This window comes from Grammomys surdaster, unplaced genomic scaffold, assembly GCF_004785775.1.
Source record: "Grammomys surdaster isolate TR1022 unplaced genomic scaffold, NIH_TR_1.0 310, whole genome shotgun sequence".
NCBI classification, from domain to species: domain Eukaryota; kingdom Metazoa; phylum Chordata; class Mammalia; order Rodentia; family Muridae; genus Grammomys; species Grammomys surdaster.
In genome coordinates this window covers 2,441,341-2,458,094 of record NW_021604729.1, presented here as the reverse complement: position 1 = coordinate 2,458,094, position 16,754 = coordinate 2,441,341, and the positions used below count along the sequence as shown (strand labels likewise).

At 44.5% G+C, this 16,754-nt stretch overlaps 1 protein-coding gene, 1 long non-coding RNA gene and 7 other non-coding genes across 11 annotated transcripts in view; 8 read left to right on the top strand and 1 right to left on the bottom strand.

The window, feature by feature from the left end:
• Positions 1-4,727, bottom strand: part of Slc3a2 (solute carrier family 3 member 2) — a 6,397-nt gene extending 1,670 nt beyond the window's left edge. Inside the window, exons 1-6 of the mRNA XM_028777490.1 lie at positions 4,178-4,727; positions 3,557-3,730; positions 2,618-2,712; positions 532-600; positions 366-424; positions 54-231 (exon numbers count right to left, since the gene is read on the bottom strand). Of these exons, the coding sequence (XP_028633323.1) occupies positions 54-231; positions 366-424; positions 532-600; positions 2,618-2,712; positions 3,557-3,730; positions 4,178-4,583 (981 nt within the window). The 5' untranslated portion in view covers positions 4,584-4,727. The remainder of the gene's footprint in view (positions 1-53; positions 232-365; positions 425-531; positions 601-2,617; positions 2,713-3,556; positions 3,731-4,177) is intronic.
• Positions 4,728-12,518: 7,791 nt separating this feature from the next.
• LOC114629456 lies at positions 12,519-15,869 on the top strand. 3 transcript variants are annotated; one of them, XR_003712673.1, is made up of 11 exons: positions 12,519-12,548; positions 13,289-13,341; positions 13,544-13,624; positions 13,815-13,863; positions 14,167-14,192; positions 14,459-14,497; positions 14,676-14,710; positions 14,915-14,948; positions 15,185-15,228; positions 15,466-15,497; positions 15,623-15,869. It is a non-coding gene; the product is annotated as an uncharacterized LOC114629456 (long non-coding RNA). The 3 variants fall into 3 exon arrangements; XR_003712672.1 differs by lacking the exon at positions 12,519-12,548 and adding an exon at positions 12,784-12,821; XR_003712671.1 differs by lacking the exon at positions 12,519-12,548 and having other exon boundaries at positions 12,828-13,341.
• LOC114629532 lies at positions 13,394-13,467 on the top strand. The gene has a single exon (XR_003712688.1). It is a non-coding gene; the product is annotated as a small nucleolar RNA SNORD26 (small nucleolar RNA).
• LOC114629531 lies at positions 13,674-13,746 on the top strand. The gene has a single exon (XR_003712687.1). It is a non-coding gene; the product is annotated as a small nucleolar RNA SNORD27 (small nucleolar RNA).
• Positions 14,024-14,097, top strand: LOC114629530. Its single transcript, XR_003712686.1, has one exon. It is a non-coding gene; the product is annotated as a small nucleolar RNA SNORD28 (small nucleolar RNA).
• LOC114629529 lies at positions 14,543-14,607 on the top strand. The gene has a single exon (XR_003712685.1). It is a non-coding gene; the product is annotated as a small nucleolar RNA SNORD29 (small nucleolar RNA).
• Positions 14,765-14,833, top strand: LOC114629523. The gene has a single exon (XR_003712679.1). It is a non-coding gene; the product is annotated as a small nucleolar RNA SNORD30 (small nucleolar RNA).
• Positions 15,020-15,086, top strand: LOC114629524. The gene has a single exon (XR_003712680.1). It is a non-coding gene; the product is annotated as a small nucleolar RNA SNORD31 (small nucleolar RNA).
• LOC114629525 lies at positions 15,268-15,393 on the top strand. The gene has a single exon (XR_003712681.1). It is a non-coding gene; the product is annotated as a small nucleolar RNA SNORD22 (small nucleolar RNA).
• Positions 15,870-16,754: the final 885 nt, after the last annotated feature.

The window sequence follows — 16,754 nt, the reverse complement described above, 5'->3', positions numbered from 1 at the left end:
ACTGCCAGTGACCCACCTTCCACCTTCCCCTAACCCATCAGCAGGGTACTTACACTCCAGCTGCACCAGTGACTGCCAGTGGCATTCAAATACTTAGTGACTAGGATTTCTGTATGCTCCCCAGTGAGAGTGGAATTTGACAGGTATGAGCTAGTCAGCAGCAGGTCGGTGGATTCAAGTATGTTGACAATTTGCTGCAGGTCAGAGGACTCAGTCCCTGCAATCAAAAGCCTGCACAAAGCAAGGATAGGAGTGTCCTTAGAACACGTCAGGAGATAAAGCATAAAAGAGTTCCCGAGACTAAGAAACTCCCCTCTGGAGGAGCTCACAATGGGCTCAGCCAGACAGGGGTGCTGGGCACCTACCTGTCCTCACTGAAGTTCTTGGTGATATTCTGCCACTCAGCCAAGTACAAGGATGCATTCTAGTAGAGAAAAAGCAGAGTTAGAACAGGGAACATCACTTAGCCCTGGCTGAGACCCACTCCTCTCACCAAAGCTTTTTGCCTCTCAATGAAGAAAGGCCACTCACCGTCAGCTGTTCCACATCCCGAACTTGGAAGCCATCTACACCATCCTGCAACCAAGAACTCAGAGCTTCCTATAGGGGACAAAAGAACAGAGGAAAGATCAACATACAAGCAAGCCCTCACCTACCTCAAATTTCCCTGGGACCTACAGAAAACAGGGTTCAGTCTCCCAGTTTCAAAGGCTAGCCCTTGGTGCCCCACCCATGCGCTTACTGTGTAATAGCATTTTTCTGTTCTCTGTCTTGCCTTTGGCAAATCACATACCTTCAGTTTTAACAGCTACAGAAATGACCTAAGAGAAAACATGCACACACAGCTCTGACATTTAATACTTAGTGTGTGGAATGAAAATACTCTCAAGTTGGAGATGAAGAAATAGGCACAGAGAAGAAAACATGGCCAAGATTATAACTGGAGAACAACAGAGATAGAACTAAAATACCAGTCAAGACCTTAAAGCAAATGTGCTTGCTCCTCTCTCTGTTTCCTGAGGTTAAGAGAGTGTGTGCTCTCCTACAAGAGCTGCTGGGAGGAAGGCCAAGAACAAAGTTTGAAATTCAAAACACAGCCTGAGGGCTATTGAGACATCTGAAAAGAGGCCAGCTCTGTAGAACAGGCCCAGGCCTGAAGGTTTAAGCCCTGTCTTCAACTGACACTTAGCATAGAACCCCGCCCCCACAGCCTCTTTCTTCCCTTCTCGAGTGTTCTCCCATCTTTATCTGAGGCTACCACCTGAAAATACCAGTTAACTTTTCTTTTTGACTTCAGACCAGTCTCCAACTCACTACATAACTGAGGATGTCCTTCTCATCCTCCTGCCTCCCTCCAACTCTCAAGTGCTAGGACTATAGGCTTTCTCTACTACTTTGAACTTTCTCATCAGTAACTTTTAACAAACTTCCTATTAAGTATAGGATCTCAGCACTTGGGGAGTCTAGAAGACAAATCTGCCAGCAACTAGCAAAGCCAAACTGGATGATTACAGGAGTCTCATCTACAGACTTAGAATCCAAAAGTGTCAGCATCTGCCTCTACTTTGCTATGTCTATCCTAGACCTGCCAGTGTCCTAAAATGTAGGCACCAGAAACTAGGGTGACATTAGAAGCTTTACCCTAGCCTGGTAGCTACCAAGTTTAAGCTATTACCTCAAGGTCAGATCAGAGAAGACTCCTTGAGACTTCCAGTTTGGAACACATGGAGTGACTGCACCTCAGTCTCTTCACTAACAGACTGGCAGTAACAGGTATTTTGTGGGTTTACAAAACAATTAAAAACAGCTATAAAATACTTGGGACAGGAGGCTAGAGAGATAGCTCAGTAGTTAAGAGCTTTCGCAGAGTTAAGAGTTTGCCATTTTCAGATTTCTGAGTTCGAGACCAGCCTGGTCTACAGAGTGAGTTCCAGGACAGCCAGAGATATACAGAAAAACCCTGTCTCGAAAAACCAAAAAAAAAAAAAAAAAAAAAAAAAAATTTGCCATTTTTGCAGAGGAGTCAGGTTCAGTTCCCAGCACCTACATAGCAGTTCACAACTGTTTGTAAATTTAGCTTCAGGGGATCCAACACCCTCTTCTGGCTTCTTGGGGTGTACCAGACATGCATATGGTGCACAAACAGAAATGCAGGCAAACACTCATACACATAAAAACAAATCTTAAAAAGCACTCATAGTGGAGTTAACTCTTTTTAAAAAAAAAATAGTAAAACATGGGGCAAGATAAAAATCTCAGATACATAGTAAGACTCTAGTACTTATAATGTCAGACTGGGCTCCGTTCCAAATACATCAAACAAAAACTGGGAAACCAGTCAGGTCAGGATTCCCACAGAGAAAGAAAAGACTTCCTATCACAAAAAGAAAAATTAAACTTCCAGACTGACATCTGAGAAATTCCCTTCCTGGCATAGCCTTGCTTCTAGAGTAAAGGAAACACAAAAAAAGAGCCATCAGAAAAGAAACAAGAAGAAACACTGTGCACCTGGCCCTGTCCTTCCGGCTATGGGAAGAACCACGCTAAGTGCACATGAGGCTGGTGTGAACACATCCATACAGCCCCAGCCTCTGTATGCTGCCAGCCATACTCTCACCTTCACTTTGGTGGCTACAACGTTAGCCTGAGCAGGGAGGAACCACGCATTCTGGCCCTGGTAGTTGGGAGTGAGGTCCAAAATTATGTGAATGCCTAGAAAACAACCAGTTGAGAGAAAGTCTTTGGACAAGGAACTTGAACACAAGTTTACTAAGTGCACCTATGTACGGTTTGTACAAAATCTGAATGAAACCCACAAGACCTCTCAGGTGGTTTTACAGTAGAGCAAGTAACTTTGAGCTACAGTACAGGGTCAGGGGTTACTGACCCCCCCATACACACACACACACACAACGTATAGTCTTTCAGCATGTTTCCCACATTGAGGTTTTGGTTTCTTTCTTATCCGCACCCCCATCCCCCCAGTCAGGGTTTTGTGTATGTGGGCCGGCTGCCTGAGGATAAATAACCTCCTACATCTGCTTCCCAAGTGTGGGATTATAGGCACACACTCCCACGTCTGTTTATGATGTGCCGAAGAATAAAACTCAGGCTGTCATGGAGACTAGACAAGCATTCTTACAAATTGAGCTGCATTTTCAGCCGTCTATACTGAGTTACAAAGCAGTATCTGAATCTCTTACACATCTAGGATCTACTTTATACATTTAAAAGCCATTTATTTTATCAAGCCATGGTAACACACTTGGCCTAGCACTCAGGACCAGTGAAGCTCTGTAAACTCATCCAGCCTGGTCATGGTAGTCAGGTACATGCCAACCAACCAGTTACACGGTGAGACCCTACCTCAAAACCAAAACAAAAATAAATAAAAATTACTCTCACACATGAACCTCACTGTTAGTGTAAATCATAACATAGCTCCCCTGTGCCTGTCCTAAAAAAACTGAGCCAGTTAGGAGAAAACCAGACAAAAACCCTATCCTGTTTCTTGGCCAGAATGCCAAACCCTTTCTGCTTCCTTAGAAAGACCTACTCTTTTTCTTGGCACTTTGTAGAAGGTCTTTAAAATCTTCCTGGGAGCCTAAAGCGGGATTAATCTGTTTCAAGTCGGTTTCATTGATTTCATCCTTCTGGTTCTTGTGAATTGGGCCTAAAACAAGGCCCTTCACCTTCAGAGTGCTCAAGTAGTCCAGATGGTTCTTCAGACCTATGTGGAGGAGAGGGTTGGGTTAACCAGTGGGCATGAAAAGCCTCCAGCCGCCACATTCTCCCCACCACTTTCCCCGACTCCCTCTGAAGGGAGCTGGATCACGAGACAAAGTAGCTGACGCAAGGAGCCTCACACATTACTTCAGAAACTGGTTTGAACTGGCTCAGGGGCCTCGTGGTTGGGGGAGGAGAAAGAGGATGTGCTGAGTCAGACACCCTTAGGAAGAAGTAGGGGTCGGGCTAGCGGTTTGTAGTTTTTTTTTTTTTTTTTTTTTTAAGAAAGAAAGGAGGGGATTGTTTGCCAGGAAGTCGTCCCAGAAAATAGGGTGCGGTGAAGAACCATCAGCGTTCTAGAGAGGGCGAGGGAGAAGGAAGAGAGCAACAGAATGCCCGATTAAACGAGGGGCACACGGCGGAAAGGGATGAGGGCGCGCACCCCACTCACCAGCTATGCCTCCCGCTTCCGAGCCAACGAAGGCCTGAAGGTCGCCTATGCGGTAGAGGGCGCCCTTGTGCCACCACCTCTGTACCGGCAGCTCACGGCAGCGCGGCGCCCGAACGATGATAACCACGGCGCCCGCCAGCATGCCCAGCCAACCGAGCCAGAAGAGCAGCAGCAGCGCCCAGCGGGTGCGCACCCAGCCCGGGCTGCCCGCTACCTTCAATAGCTCCTCCTTGGATAAGCCGGTGAACTTAACCCCGGCCTCTGTCTCGTCTTCGGCCACCTTGATCTTCACTAGACCGTTCTTCTCTCCGGCCGCAGCCCCGTCCGCTGCATTCATAGGCTGCTTCTCCGGTTCTAGTTCGTTCAGCTCCACATCTTTCAGGTCCACTTCGGTGTCCTGGCTCATGGTGCCTGTAGAAACGGTAACACGACACGGCCTGTAGTCAGTGGGGCGGCTCTAATCCTGCCTAGGTCCCCTCAGTTTAGAGAGGTGTCCGGTGCCCGTGAGGCTAGCTTAGCTTCCCTAACTGCTTCTGCCGCCTGGCGGGCGTGTCGGCCAGGAAGTGACCCAGGACTCCGCCCTGGTCCGCCTCTTAAAGGGATGTAGAGAAGTCTTTTTGCACGCCCAGCCTCGCTACATGAGCCAGTCTATTCCTTTTTTTTTTTTTTTTTTTTGGTTTTTCGAGACAGGGTTTTTCCTGTATATCTCTGGCTGTCCTGGAACTCACTCTGTAGACCAGGCTAGCCTCGAACTCAGAAATCCTCCTGCCTCCCAAGTGCTGGGTTTAAAAGCGTGTGCCACCACCGCCCGGCAGCCAGTCTATTCCTAACACTTATTCATGCCAGAGTCTGGGAAGCTGAGCTTGTAGTCAGTAACCCTTAGAATAACAAACGTGAATTTGTCCTGACCAAGTTCCAAAGCTCCTTCTCCGACCTTCCGGCCCCTTTCCCTGCGACGCCTCTATTCTCTCTGCAAGATGACACTAGCCTCCATCCACATCATCATCCCTTCGCTCGCCCCAGGCACGCCTCAGGCTAACATCTGATCTCCCAACTTCACTCAGACCTTGGCACTACAACCCACTTCTGCTTTACCCACATCTTGGCACTACATCTATTTCTGTTTTGCCCACATCATCTCAGACTCCGGACTCAGCTGAGCTCCTGGATTCCCCTCGGGACTTACACACACTCACCTTTCAAGACTCCTTGAATTTAATTCCTCAGGCAGCAACTATTTACTGGATACCCACTCCAATCCTTTGCTTCATCAATTGCATATAATCAACTCTAATCCGTTCTTGACTTTAAAATTCAACTGCAGAGTTGAAGTGGACACTATCCTTCTTATCCTACCCTAGTTACTAGTAAGACTGTTGGATTACTGGGAATCAGGCAATCAGAAGAGATTTCTGGGGGCTGTAATAAACATTCCAAAAGTATTTCGGCATCTACCCTTTTAATATTCAAGCTGCTTGACTCTTGCCCTCCTGCAATCACCCTCAAACCCTCCAGTGTGCCAGGCTACATCAGTTGACTATGCTAGGCCCTGGAGGCAGCTTAGTTCCCTGGCACTTTGAAAGTTTCTCAAATTCCCCCCACAGAGGTCCTTGGCAAGAGGAAGGGTAAATGAGGCAGACTGGGTTCGCAGCAGGGACAAGCGGACATCAACTCTAGGAGGTGCCAACAATCCCAGGAACTTCATGTTCTTTACCACAGCCAATTGGGTTATTTTCAGAGAGAAGCAGAAGAAAACAACAGGTCCTTTCTCCCTCTCCCCACCTAGGCTGGCAGCCAAGATTGCTATGTATTTGGGAGAAAGCAGAAGCCAAGGTCTGAACAGTAGAGAGGAAGAGATACGGAAAGTCTCATCACCTGCCACTGTCCTTTTGAATTCCCAAAGGTCCTCCCCAGCCTCACTAGAGAAAAGTCTATACACCAACTCCTAGGAAAAGGCAAAGTAGGTAGGGGTTAAGGGTCATGCCAGTGTTCACAGTTGATAAGAGTCCTACCTTGCCCTGGGTTTGCCAGATAAGAAAGGTTCAAGACAGACTTTATACCCAGCATGAAAGCTCAAAGTTTGTGGACTGTGAAGCAGAAGCACTCCTTGTGAGGGTTCAATGAAATGCTCCCTAGAAACCAGATGGCTCACTGGATCAAACCAACAAGATGTTCATCTGGTAAGGGTGCTCACTCACCAAGCCTGACAACCTGAGTTCACTCCTTAGTGAAAAGAGAACTCCTGAAAGCCGTCTTCTGACCTCCACAAAATAAATAAAATTTAAGGTAACATAGTATCTCCCAGCCCCCAGGTCCAAGTCTTAGAGAAGTGAACTCCCCTCAGTCTTTTCACCCAGCACACCTTTCTGATCACTACTGTCCAGCCATAGCAGCTTTCTAGCACCTGCCAATCACACAACACACAGGGTCTCTCCAGTCTTAATGCCTCAGGTGCGTGCTATGCTGCTGTTTGGCTTTTCCTGCTAAGTTACTCTTCCTGATTCAAGCTCTAACAAGTGATAGTATTTCTCAATGCTCTAGAGTAGATTACTTTCCCTTACCTGGGATATAACACAATGACTAACACAGTTGACCAATATAAACTTATAAAGGGGCTAGAAGAGCTGGAGATGCCGTTCAGAGGATGGGTACTTGCCTACCATGTGCAAGGCCCAGGGTTCAATCCGCAGGGCCACAGGCATTGAAGAATGAAGGGCTGAGGATGTAGCTCAGTCAGGAGAGGGCTTGCTTAGCATTTGAAAGCCTGAGTTCTATCCCTAGCACCACATAAAACAGGCACAGAGGAGGCACAGGCTAAAATCCCAGGAAGTGGAGGCATGAAAAGTTCAAAGTAACCCTCGACTACACAACAAGTTTGAGGCCAGCCTGGGCTACATAAGACCCTGACTCACAAACAAACAACAACAAAGACAAAAATGGGGTAAATACAATAGATATGCTGGGATGAGTAGATTGTGAGGCCATAGTGAGAACTGAAGCCCAAGAAGAGACACAGAGGAGACAGTTACCAAAGTCAGCAGGAATATACTAGTGAGAGGAGAACTGAGTCACTTAGAGCTAAGCAGTGGCTCCACAACTGTCTAGCGCTGACAGTGAGAAAGGGAGAGGCACAGCTGAGCCAATGAGAATGCAAAGACCGTAAGAATGAACCACATTTATCACATATAACCAAAGTACAGAGTGACTATGAAACAGAGTCATAGCACATTCAGAACATCCTATCATGCTGAACGCTGTCTAACCCTACCAAGTCCTAACATCACATTGATCCAGCATGTCTTTGATAACCTTGAAACAATTCTTCCAGGCTGAAGCAGAACCAAAAATACTGGAAGTACTAAAAGCCAGTAACCTAGACCCCCATCAGAACCACCATCATTTACACATCATGCAAAAAAGCACCTATGTAACACAAGGTGTCTTGAACAGACCACACAAAGGAAGAAATGAAAGGCAGAATTTGTGGGTACCCGCTATTAATAGAGGGTAGTCATATTCTTACATAGCCTTGAAAAACTAAGTAGAAGGGAATTAGGTGTGAGGAGCACCTGCACTCCTAGCACTTTGCAAGGCTGAGGTAGGAAGATTACAAGTTCTAAGCCAACCTAGGCTACAGAGGGAAATGTGATCTCAAAAATAAATTAATAGTGGGGGATGGAGAGATGGCTCAGTGCTTAAAAGGACAGACTGCTCTTCCACAGAACCAGGGTTCAATTCCCAGCACTCACAGAGCAGCTAACAACCATCTCTAATTCCAGTTCCAGGAGCTCCTATACCCTCTCCTGGTCTCCAAGGACACTGCACACACATGGTGTACAGACATTAAACACCTACACACATTAAATAAACAAACCTTTAAAATTAATGAATGAATCTATTAGTTACACACTAGAGTGTAGTTCAGTAGTAGGAGCACTTGCCAAGCACACACAAGGGCCCAGGGATCAATCCTTAGAACCATAAAAGACAGAAAAAATTAACTTAGGGCCTGGTGAGTTGGCTAAACAGGTAACAGCCTCTGCTGTCAAGTATAATGACCTGAGTTTAATCCCTGGGAGTCACATGGTGGGAGAAGAGAATCAACCTTCAAAAATGGTCTCCTGAACTCCACACTTGCTACATAGCACCCACTCACATGAATAGGTAAATAAAAAATAAATTATTAAACAGTGTGTGTTTACCATGTTCAAGTCCCTAAAACAAAGACTAACAGACAGAGCTTCTCCACTTGGGTCTCCCAGTTCTACTCATTTGCCCATTTCCTTTTTCCACTACAAGGAGGCAGTGCCTCTTGCTACCACGTGGGGGCAGGGTTGTTCTTTGACCAAACATTCATCAGCACTCTAGCCAGTGATGGAGAATCAGAAAAAAAAAAAAAAATCAGTCAAAAATATAGAGGGAGGTTGAGGAAGGAGTAAGAGGTCAAAACCAGCCCAAAGTATCAAAAACAAAGTATGTGTACATATCTACTTAGTGGTAGAGCACCACTTAGTATGTGCCTTCATATCCAGCATCATCTATATTCCTATCTATACATCTGAAGTATCAAATTAATAATTACATATCATATTCTATTTGTGTCTTATATCCTCTTAGGCAGTGGGGAGATGATTCACCTACATAAGATCAAATCTCAAGCATTCTGTGGCTGGTGAGAGTCATGGGTCAGGCTCAGAGAGGAAACTGGCGAGATAGCTCAGCAATTAAAGGTACTTGCCCTCAAGCCTGTCCGTCAGTCCCTGGGACTCACTTGGTTGTAATGTGATGGCCTGTGTACTATGTCTGGGATCCAAAGTAGGAGAGAAACAGGTCCTAAAAGTTGCCCTCATGTGCACTGGGGCATACATGGGCTCACACACAAATAATTGCAATAATGATGTTTAAAAAAGAAATAAGATGGTCAGCTTTAACTACCAACTTAACACGACCTAAATCACCTGGGAAGAGAGTCCCAATGAGAGATTGTCTACATTGGGTTGACCTGTAGCCATGTCTGTAGTTAACAGGCTTATCTGATATAGGAAGACAAAGCCCAGTGTATCATAATTCATTCCATAGTGGGTCCTGAGCTAAGTAAGAGAAATTGAGCTAAGGACAAGCAATCAAGCAGGTGGGCACGTATGAAGTCGTTCATTTTTGTTCTTGGCTACAGATGTGATATGGCTTTTTGAGGCTTGTCTTGACTTCCTGGCAATGATGGACTGTAATCAGAAACTGTAAGCTACAATAAACCTCTGTCTCCCCTAAGTTGCTTTTTGTCAGGATATTTTATCACAGCAATGAAAACTGAGGGGCTGGTGAGATGGCTCAGTGGTTAAGAGCACTGACTGCTCTTCTAGAGGTCGTGAGTTCAAATCACAGCAACCACATGGTGGCTCACAACCATCTACAATGAGATCTGATGCCCTCATGTGGGTGTCTGAAGACAGCTACAGTGTACTTACATATAATAAATAAATCTTTAAAAAAAAAAAAAAGAAAGAAAACTGAGACAGAAACAACTTGGCAGGGGAGCAATGTTCCTTTACAGAAGTATTAGTCAGATTGGACTGCAGCCTTAAGATAGCAAGAGGCACCGAGACACTGTAAGGGGAGAAGTGAGCTAAACTGTTGTCATTTTATGTGTAAGGGTATTTTGTTTGCATGTATGTCTGTGCACTGTGTGCATGTCTGGAGCCCCTGGAGACCAGAAGAGGGTGTCAGATTCCCTGGAACTGAAGTTACAGATGGTAGTTAGCTGCCATGTGGGTGCTGTGAATTGAACATTCTAGCTACAACCTGAAGAATGGACCAGAAGGGGACAAACTGGAGTGTGACAGTTCGTGGCAAAAAAAAGAAAAACAAAAAACAAAAAACAAACCTAGGGGTAAGACTGGGTTTGTAGCTCAGTTAGTAGAGGGCTTGCTAGCATACAAAAAGTCCTGGGTTTGAACCTCGATGCCTCATAAAACCTGGTATCCTGGCACACACAAAGGGTAGAGGCGAGAGGATCCAAAGTTCAAGGTCATCTCGTCCTTGGCTGGATATGGAGTTCTAGGCCACCCTGAGCTACATGAGAACATGACTCAAAAAACAAAACAAAAACATGGGCTGGTGTGAAGACACATCAGGTAAAAATAAATACTTGCTGTATAAGCCCAATGGCCTGAGTTCAACTCCTGGAACCCAAACTGTAAAGACAGATCTGACTTCTCAACGTTGACCTGTGACTTCCAGATTTGCTAAAGCATGCACACTCCTGAACCCGCATACACAACATACAGCCGCCCATACACAAATAGATACGAAGGAACAATGAGGTGTTAAAGTGTAATTTTTAAAAGTTGAAACACAACTCAATACAAACACAAGATGAAACACATAATTTTATTCAACTTATTAAAGAATAACTCAAAAGAGAATTCTAGGAAATAAAAATTATAGTATTTCAGTCAAGAATGCTTTCATGAGCCAAGTGTGGTGGCATGCCTTTAATCTCAGCACTAGGGAGGCAGAGTCAGATGGTGTTGCCTTATTTATTGGCTCCCTTCTCCCAGGTCCTGCCAGCTATACATACATACACAAACGTGTGTGTGTGTGTGTGTGTGTGTGTGTATCATTCTTCTCATCTGGAAAATGGAATTATTTTGTTTTGGTTTGCTTTTTTTCTTTTTATTTATGTGTATGTTTGTATATTCACAAATATATGCCACATGCATACAGGTGCCCAAGAAGGCAAAAAGACAGCGTTAGATTCCCTGGAGCTGGAGTTACAGGTGACTATAAGCCGCATAACATGGGTGCTAGGAACTAAACTTAGGTCCTCTTCAAGAACACCAATGATCGGAATTGCTGAATCATCACTTCAACTCCTGTTGTAAACACTACAGAATCCACGTTAAAAAACAAAACAAAACCAAAAAACCTGGGATTTGATGTTGCAAACCTTTAATCCCAGCACTTAGGAGGCAGAGGCAGGTCGATCTCTGTGAGTTTGAAGCCAGCCTCGTCTATAAAGCAAGTTCCAGGACAGCCAAGACTACACAGGAAAACTCTGTCTCAAAAAACAAAAATTAAAATTAAAATACAATTTTTTTTTTTTTTGAGACAGGGTTTCTCTGTCTAGCCCTGGCTGTCCTGGAACTCACTCTGTAGACCAGGCTGGCCTCGAACTCAGAAATCCACCTGCCTCTGCCTCCCAAGTGCTGGGATTAAAGGCGTGTGCCAGCCTTATCTTTTTAATTAACTTTATTTACTTTAGGTGTGTGAGTACCATCTGTGTGTCAGGTGCCCTCGGAGGCCATAAGTGGGTATTGGATCCCCTGGAACTAGAATTGCAGATGGCTACGAGCTGGGAATTGCACCAGGATCTTCGGAAAGTGCTGATTTTGGAATCAGGCTGTCTGGATTTATACCTTGGATCTGATATTGTTTATCTGGATAACATTCAGCAAATTACTTAACCTCTTTGGGCCCCGGGTTTCTCATCCATTACTTTACCTTAACACCTTCCAACTTGAATAGTAGGATTATTAAGTGAGATCATGCAGAAAAGCAACTAGTAAGAGAGTAATGATAAGTGTTCACAAAGCAAGCTCATGCATATAGATGTTTGCTATACGCATATGATGAATGAGGTGCTGCTCCTGCAGCAGTCTCAATAACCAGTCTTTAGCTCCGACCTAAACAACTGGTAAATTCTAAAAATTGCTCCCCGCAGAGCTCTTTATATCTAAGACCACCCATGTATAAAATGAGGGTTATCTCTAACTCTTAGTGTGGAATATTAACTCATATTGGTTGCTTTAAACGGTAAGCCCAATTGTGTGGAGAGGTGTCAGACTCAGTAGTATAGCACTTGTCTACACATGTACATAGCAGTAGGTTTAATCTACAGCACTGCTAAAAACAAAAACGTGCAACATGCTCCATAAATGACATCTAACGCTGGCCCTACTTCATTCAATCCGGGCCAAGATCATGGCGAAAATAGACCAGGAAACAAAACACAAAAATCGGTCTCCAGAATGACGCAGGACATCTAGTCCTGACTGTGTTTCCCTAAAAGGCTTCATGCAAGGAAGCGAAAATCTAACCGAGCTCAGCCCAGGGCCCAGTACCTGAGTCGCCCGCTGCGCTGACAACCTGGACATCAAGCCCCGTCTGCGCGCTGGGCGGCTGGCGGGGAACTGAGACGCCGCCGGTGGAGTGTTCAGTAGGTTCGGGATCCATAGAGATGGATCGACAAGCAGGCTTAGCGTGAGGGAGGTCAAGAAATAACCTCAACGTATGGATATTGGTGGTTGTGACCCAGACAGTCGAGCAGTAAGGGTCGCGAAGCCAAACCTCCAGCGATGACGTTTCACCCACGGTGAGTAGGAACCGCCTAGCAGCAGCGCCAAAGGCGTACCGCCGCACTCCCCTAAAGCGCCTGCGCCTCTTTTTCGCGCTGCAAATTCAGAGGCGGAGCGCTCCCCACGCGCCTTTGGGCGAAACCCTTTACCCACAATTCCTCCGGCTCGCACAACGCTAACCTTAGCGCGTGCGTCCCTCCTAGTCCCTCCTCCAAATCCCGTGGGCCTCTGCGAGACGCTATTTATAGGCCACACGCCGTTCTAGTCGGTCTCATTTTTCCCTTCCCTGGGTAAGTGGTGGAGGTCTTTGTGTGCCGTGGTTTTTAACTTTTTTTTTTTTTTTAAGGGGGTTTCCTCTTAAGCAGCCTGCCTATAACCGCGGCTGGCTTCTATCATAAAAATCTGCCTGCCTCTGTTGTGAACTACTCCCTGCACTGTCTTATGAAATGTCTGTCTCTAGTGGTTTAAAAGACCCCCGTGGATATAGCCATCGTAGATGTGGACTCTTATAATCTGTTCTGTAGTCTTAGCGGGGAGACCATGTTAGGGCGTTCAAGACCTAGAGATGGCAGGATTTTGTGAAGGACAAAATGGTGGCGGCAGCGCAAGGCCATCCCCAGTGATGAGGACCTTATCACAGACCTGTACTGATTTCTGTGAGGATAAGTAACTCTGAGAAGGCTGGCGCTGGGCCTACAGTTTTCTGATCCTGCAGAGAGATTTCTTGATGTAGAAATAACCCAAGTTTTTCCTGCAGGTTTGACGTGCTTGTTTACGTACGAAAGAATGGGAGTATGCTCTCTTTACAGAGTAAGTGTTAATGGCTTTACTAGGGTCTTTTGGTTATTAAGTTGTGAAAGTGCTACGGGGATGATATAAAACCTGAACTCTCTCTTTCTGATGGTTTAGTGGAGAAGGAAAAATTCTCTGAGTAGCACAATCTGGCAGGTATTTGGGTTGTTTGGAGTAAAGTGTGTTACTGAGGTTTGGGGTCTTTTTATTTCTGTTCCAGATACGGTTAACCTCGAAGGGGTTTGCACATTGGAACCAGGCCTGTTCACTTTTACAGATAGCACGCTTTGCTTCTAGTCAGGTGGGTATTAATGGCTTATGGTGTCTTAGGATGGAGCATATTTACGTGACCTTGATGATGAATGTAGTGTAAATGACAAGCATATGTCTGAACGATGGTGATGTCATCTTACTACTGAAAGTGGGGTGCAGAGAAGGAGGTGAGGTGGCTGTGATTACATTTAAAAATGACAGTGTTTTTCTATGTCAAGGGTACTGTGACAACATGAGTTTTCACGCTGCCTCCGAACGTGATTGCAGGTAATTGTCCAAATAGGGCTTGGACTTTCTCTAGGGGAAATAGGAAAAGAGAACTATCAAGCAGCATGTTATCTTTTTTTTATTTTGCTGCTTATGGGCTCTGCATATTTCTAGAGAACACCTTATATTAAGGCCTTGTTCTCTTAAAAACTCACTCACTGTCAGATGATTTGAATCGACACACTGATACTCCATGAAGGTGTGAATTTATAGCATGTTAGAGTTCTGATGGCAGTTCATGGTGAGGAAGAGATTTTGTTCTGTCCTGATGATTGGAAGTGACTACTCTTTACTCTCTCACAGGTTTTCCTGAGGTGATTTCTTTAGAGGTAAGTGATGTTTTTTTTCTGATCTAATGAAGATTGGATCTGTTGATATCGAGTAGGCTTTGTCACTGAAGCCCCCTTAGCAAACTTGCATTGCCTTATTTCTCCTGGATATTTCAAGTACTGACAGTCCAGATCAAACTGAGTGTTTCGCTAAAAGGCAAACACCTTATAACTGGTAGTTTGTGGTTTGAAAAACCAAAAGAACAAGATGCTAAGATAGGTTTTAACTACTCTGGATATTTGACTAATTAATTCTGCTAATTTAGGAGGAGTTCCTGTATACCACGAATCTCCAGCATCAAAAGGTTAGTTAAATTACTCTGGATGGAGATTGTTCACTAGGTTGGCTGTTTCTATGATGAATCTAACTAGCTCACTATGACTGCTAATGAAAACACAGGAACACCTGAGAAACTGAAGGGTGGAGACTGGGTCAAGGGCACAAGCCAGTCTTATCAATAAATAGTTTTATTTTTTCCCCAGGTTCTGTTAGCAGTGTCAAACTTACTGATTCAGAGGTACGAAATTTCAGTGTGTGGTGGTGTACAATTGGGGTCCTGAGAAGGTACTGTGTATATGATGACTTTCATAGAATCTCGTTCGGCTGATGACTGCTGTTGAGACTTGGAAATCTGATATTTCTCAGATTGGTGGGATAGGTGGGAACAATCTATTGCAGGATTTTTAATATATATATTGCTGTTGACTGTCTTGTGTTTCAGGTGACACTGGCTAAGAGCAAAGGAGACATGCCAGGTAAATGTTTTAGTAGTGCTATTTGTAGTTTATTAGGTAAAATATCTAATGCTTTGATCCATGAATTCCTGCTCACCCTGATGAATTGAATACCGCCCCAGTCTGATAGCTGTGAAGAAAGGTATTTTCTGAGTTGTGAGCGCATCTTGGATCAAATAGGAAAATTTTTATGCTAGTATGATTCCTGTAAAGTAAGTTTAAGCATTAATGGTCCAAATTTGTTTGCTATCTTGCAGGAATGTTAAAAGCATTTTTTAATTCAAGTCCACACTAAAGTGAGGTAAGGAAACTTAGATATGAAGTGTGGTGAACTATTATTTCCCCATGAAGAAATATTCAAGCGTCCTACTTCCTGTCCTAGCTCCAGAGCCTGAAAAGGTGAACCCACTGGGGCTGGCTGGGGGAAAAGAGGAAGCCTTGTTCCAGAAGGAACTGTCTGAGGGATTTTTTTGTGAACAAAAAGGGAAGAATTCTCATTTGATTAAAAAGAAACATAAGTTGGTCTGTCTGTTTTCAGGTATGGAGAAAAGAATGAGCTGTACATGAAAGGTGGGTAGTCTTTAGAATTAGGTGGGAGGGGCAGGGTGGAAAACTGGTAACTATAATTTAGTACTTACTGACTCTTCCAGTATTAAATGTAGCATGATTTTGAATTACGAATTTTTACCTTACAGGAGCTGAACATCAAATCTGATGGGAGGAGCAGTCAGCGCTCCCCACCACTGAGCCATCTCCAGCCCAGGATGGTTAATCTTTTCAAGCATTATTGCTGAAGCAGACTAATATGCTTCGCTTCACCATAATAGGTCACTTTTAAGATAAAAATTCTTTGCAATTCCAGATTGACCTTCATTGCTGACCCTTTAACTGTAGCTGTGTTCTTTTGGTTCCTTGCAATAAATGCTCTATGCTATAGTGTAAGTCATTTATTTGATTTGGGTGGGTCCTGAGGGCCTGGGTCTAATAGCTTGGTATCACTAAAAGAACCCTCTACCTGGCATTTGAATCTGGAGTAATGGCACCTAAGCTTTTTATCAGCAAGGCAGGGAGCCTCCTATGGCTTAGAATTCCCTAGGCCAAATACACTGGTATGCAGACACTGACTTGCTACAGCTGCCCTTTATATAAAAACCTAAATTCATCTTGCAGTAGCCAAGAACATTTTTTGCTAGGAGTAAACTTGAAGCTGACAATGGCCTTTTATATTTGTGTATGTATGTACACGGACACTACATACAATGCCTTTGTGGGCATTACTGCTGACCACCTACTGTCTTTTTGGCTAGGAAAGGCATGGATAGAAATGAGTCCCAAATTATTTCAGGGTGTGCCATAGAGATTGAAGGCTTTGAGGATAATTTTTGCATATTGGTTTCCAAAGCATTTGGTACTTAGGTATGCTGAGGGGGTTTTTTTGAGACAGGGTTATTCTGTAGACCACAATGGCCTCTCAAGTGCTGGGATTAAAGGCGTGTGCCACCACTGCCCAGCTGTACAGCAGGTTTTCATGTGGGTTTGTTACTTATATCTGCCTCATGGCTGTGGTACTATACTACCCTGAGTGCTGGATCCCCTCAGAGTGAAGTTGTATGGCTGATTCATGAGTGCTGGGAAGTCAAACCCAGGCTTTGCAAAAAAACTAATCCTACCAAGGTTTCATTCAGATGGTCTTATAAACGTGGTTTCTGAGGATCACACAGAAGGGATTAAAACTTGAGGATTGTCGGTGGAAGGAATTGTGACTTGGTACCATGCTTATCCTAAGTTTCTGTGTGTGGTTTGTAATCCTGTAGTATGGCCTCTCTA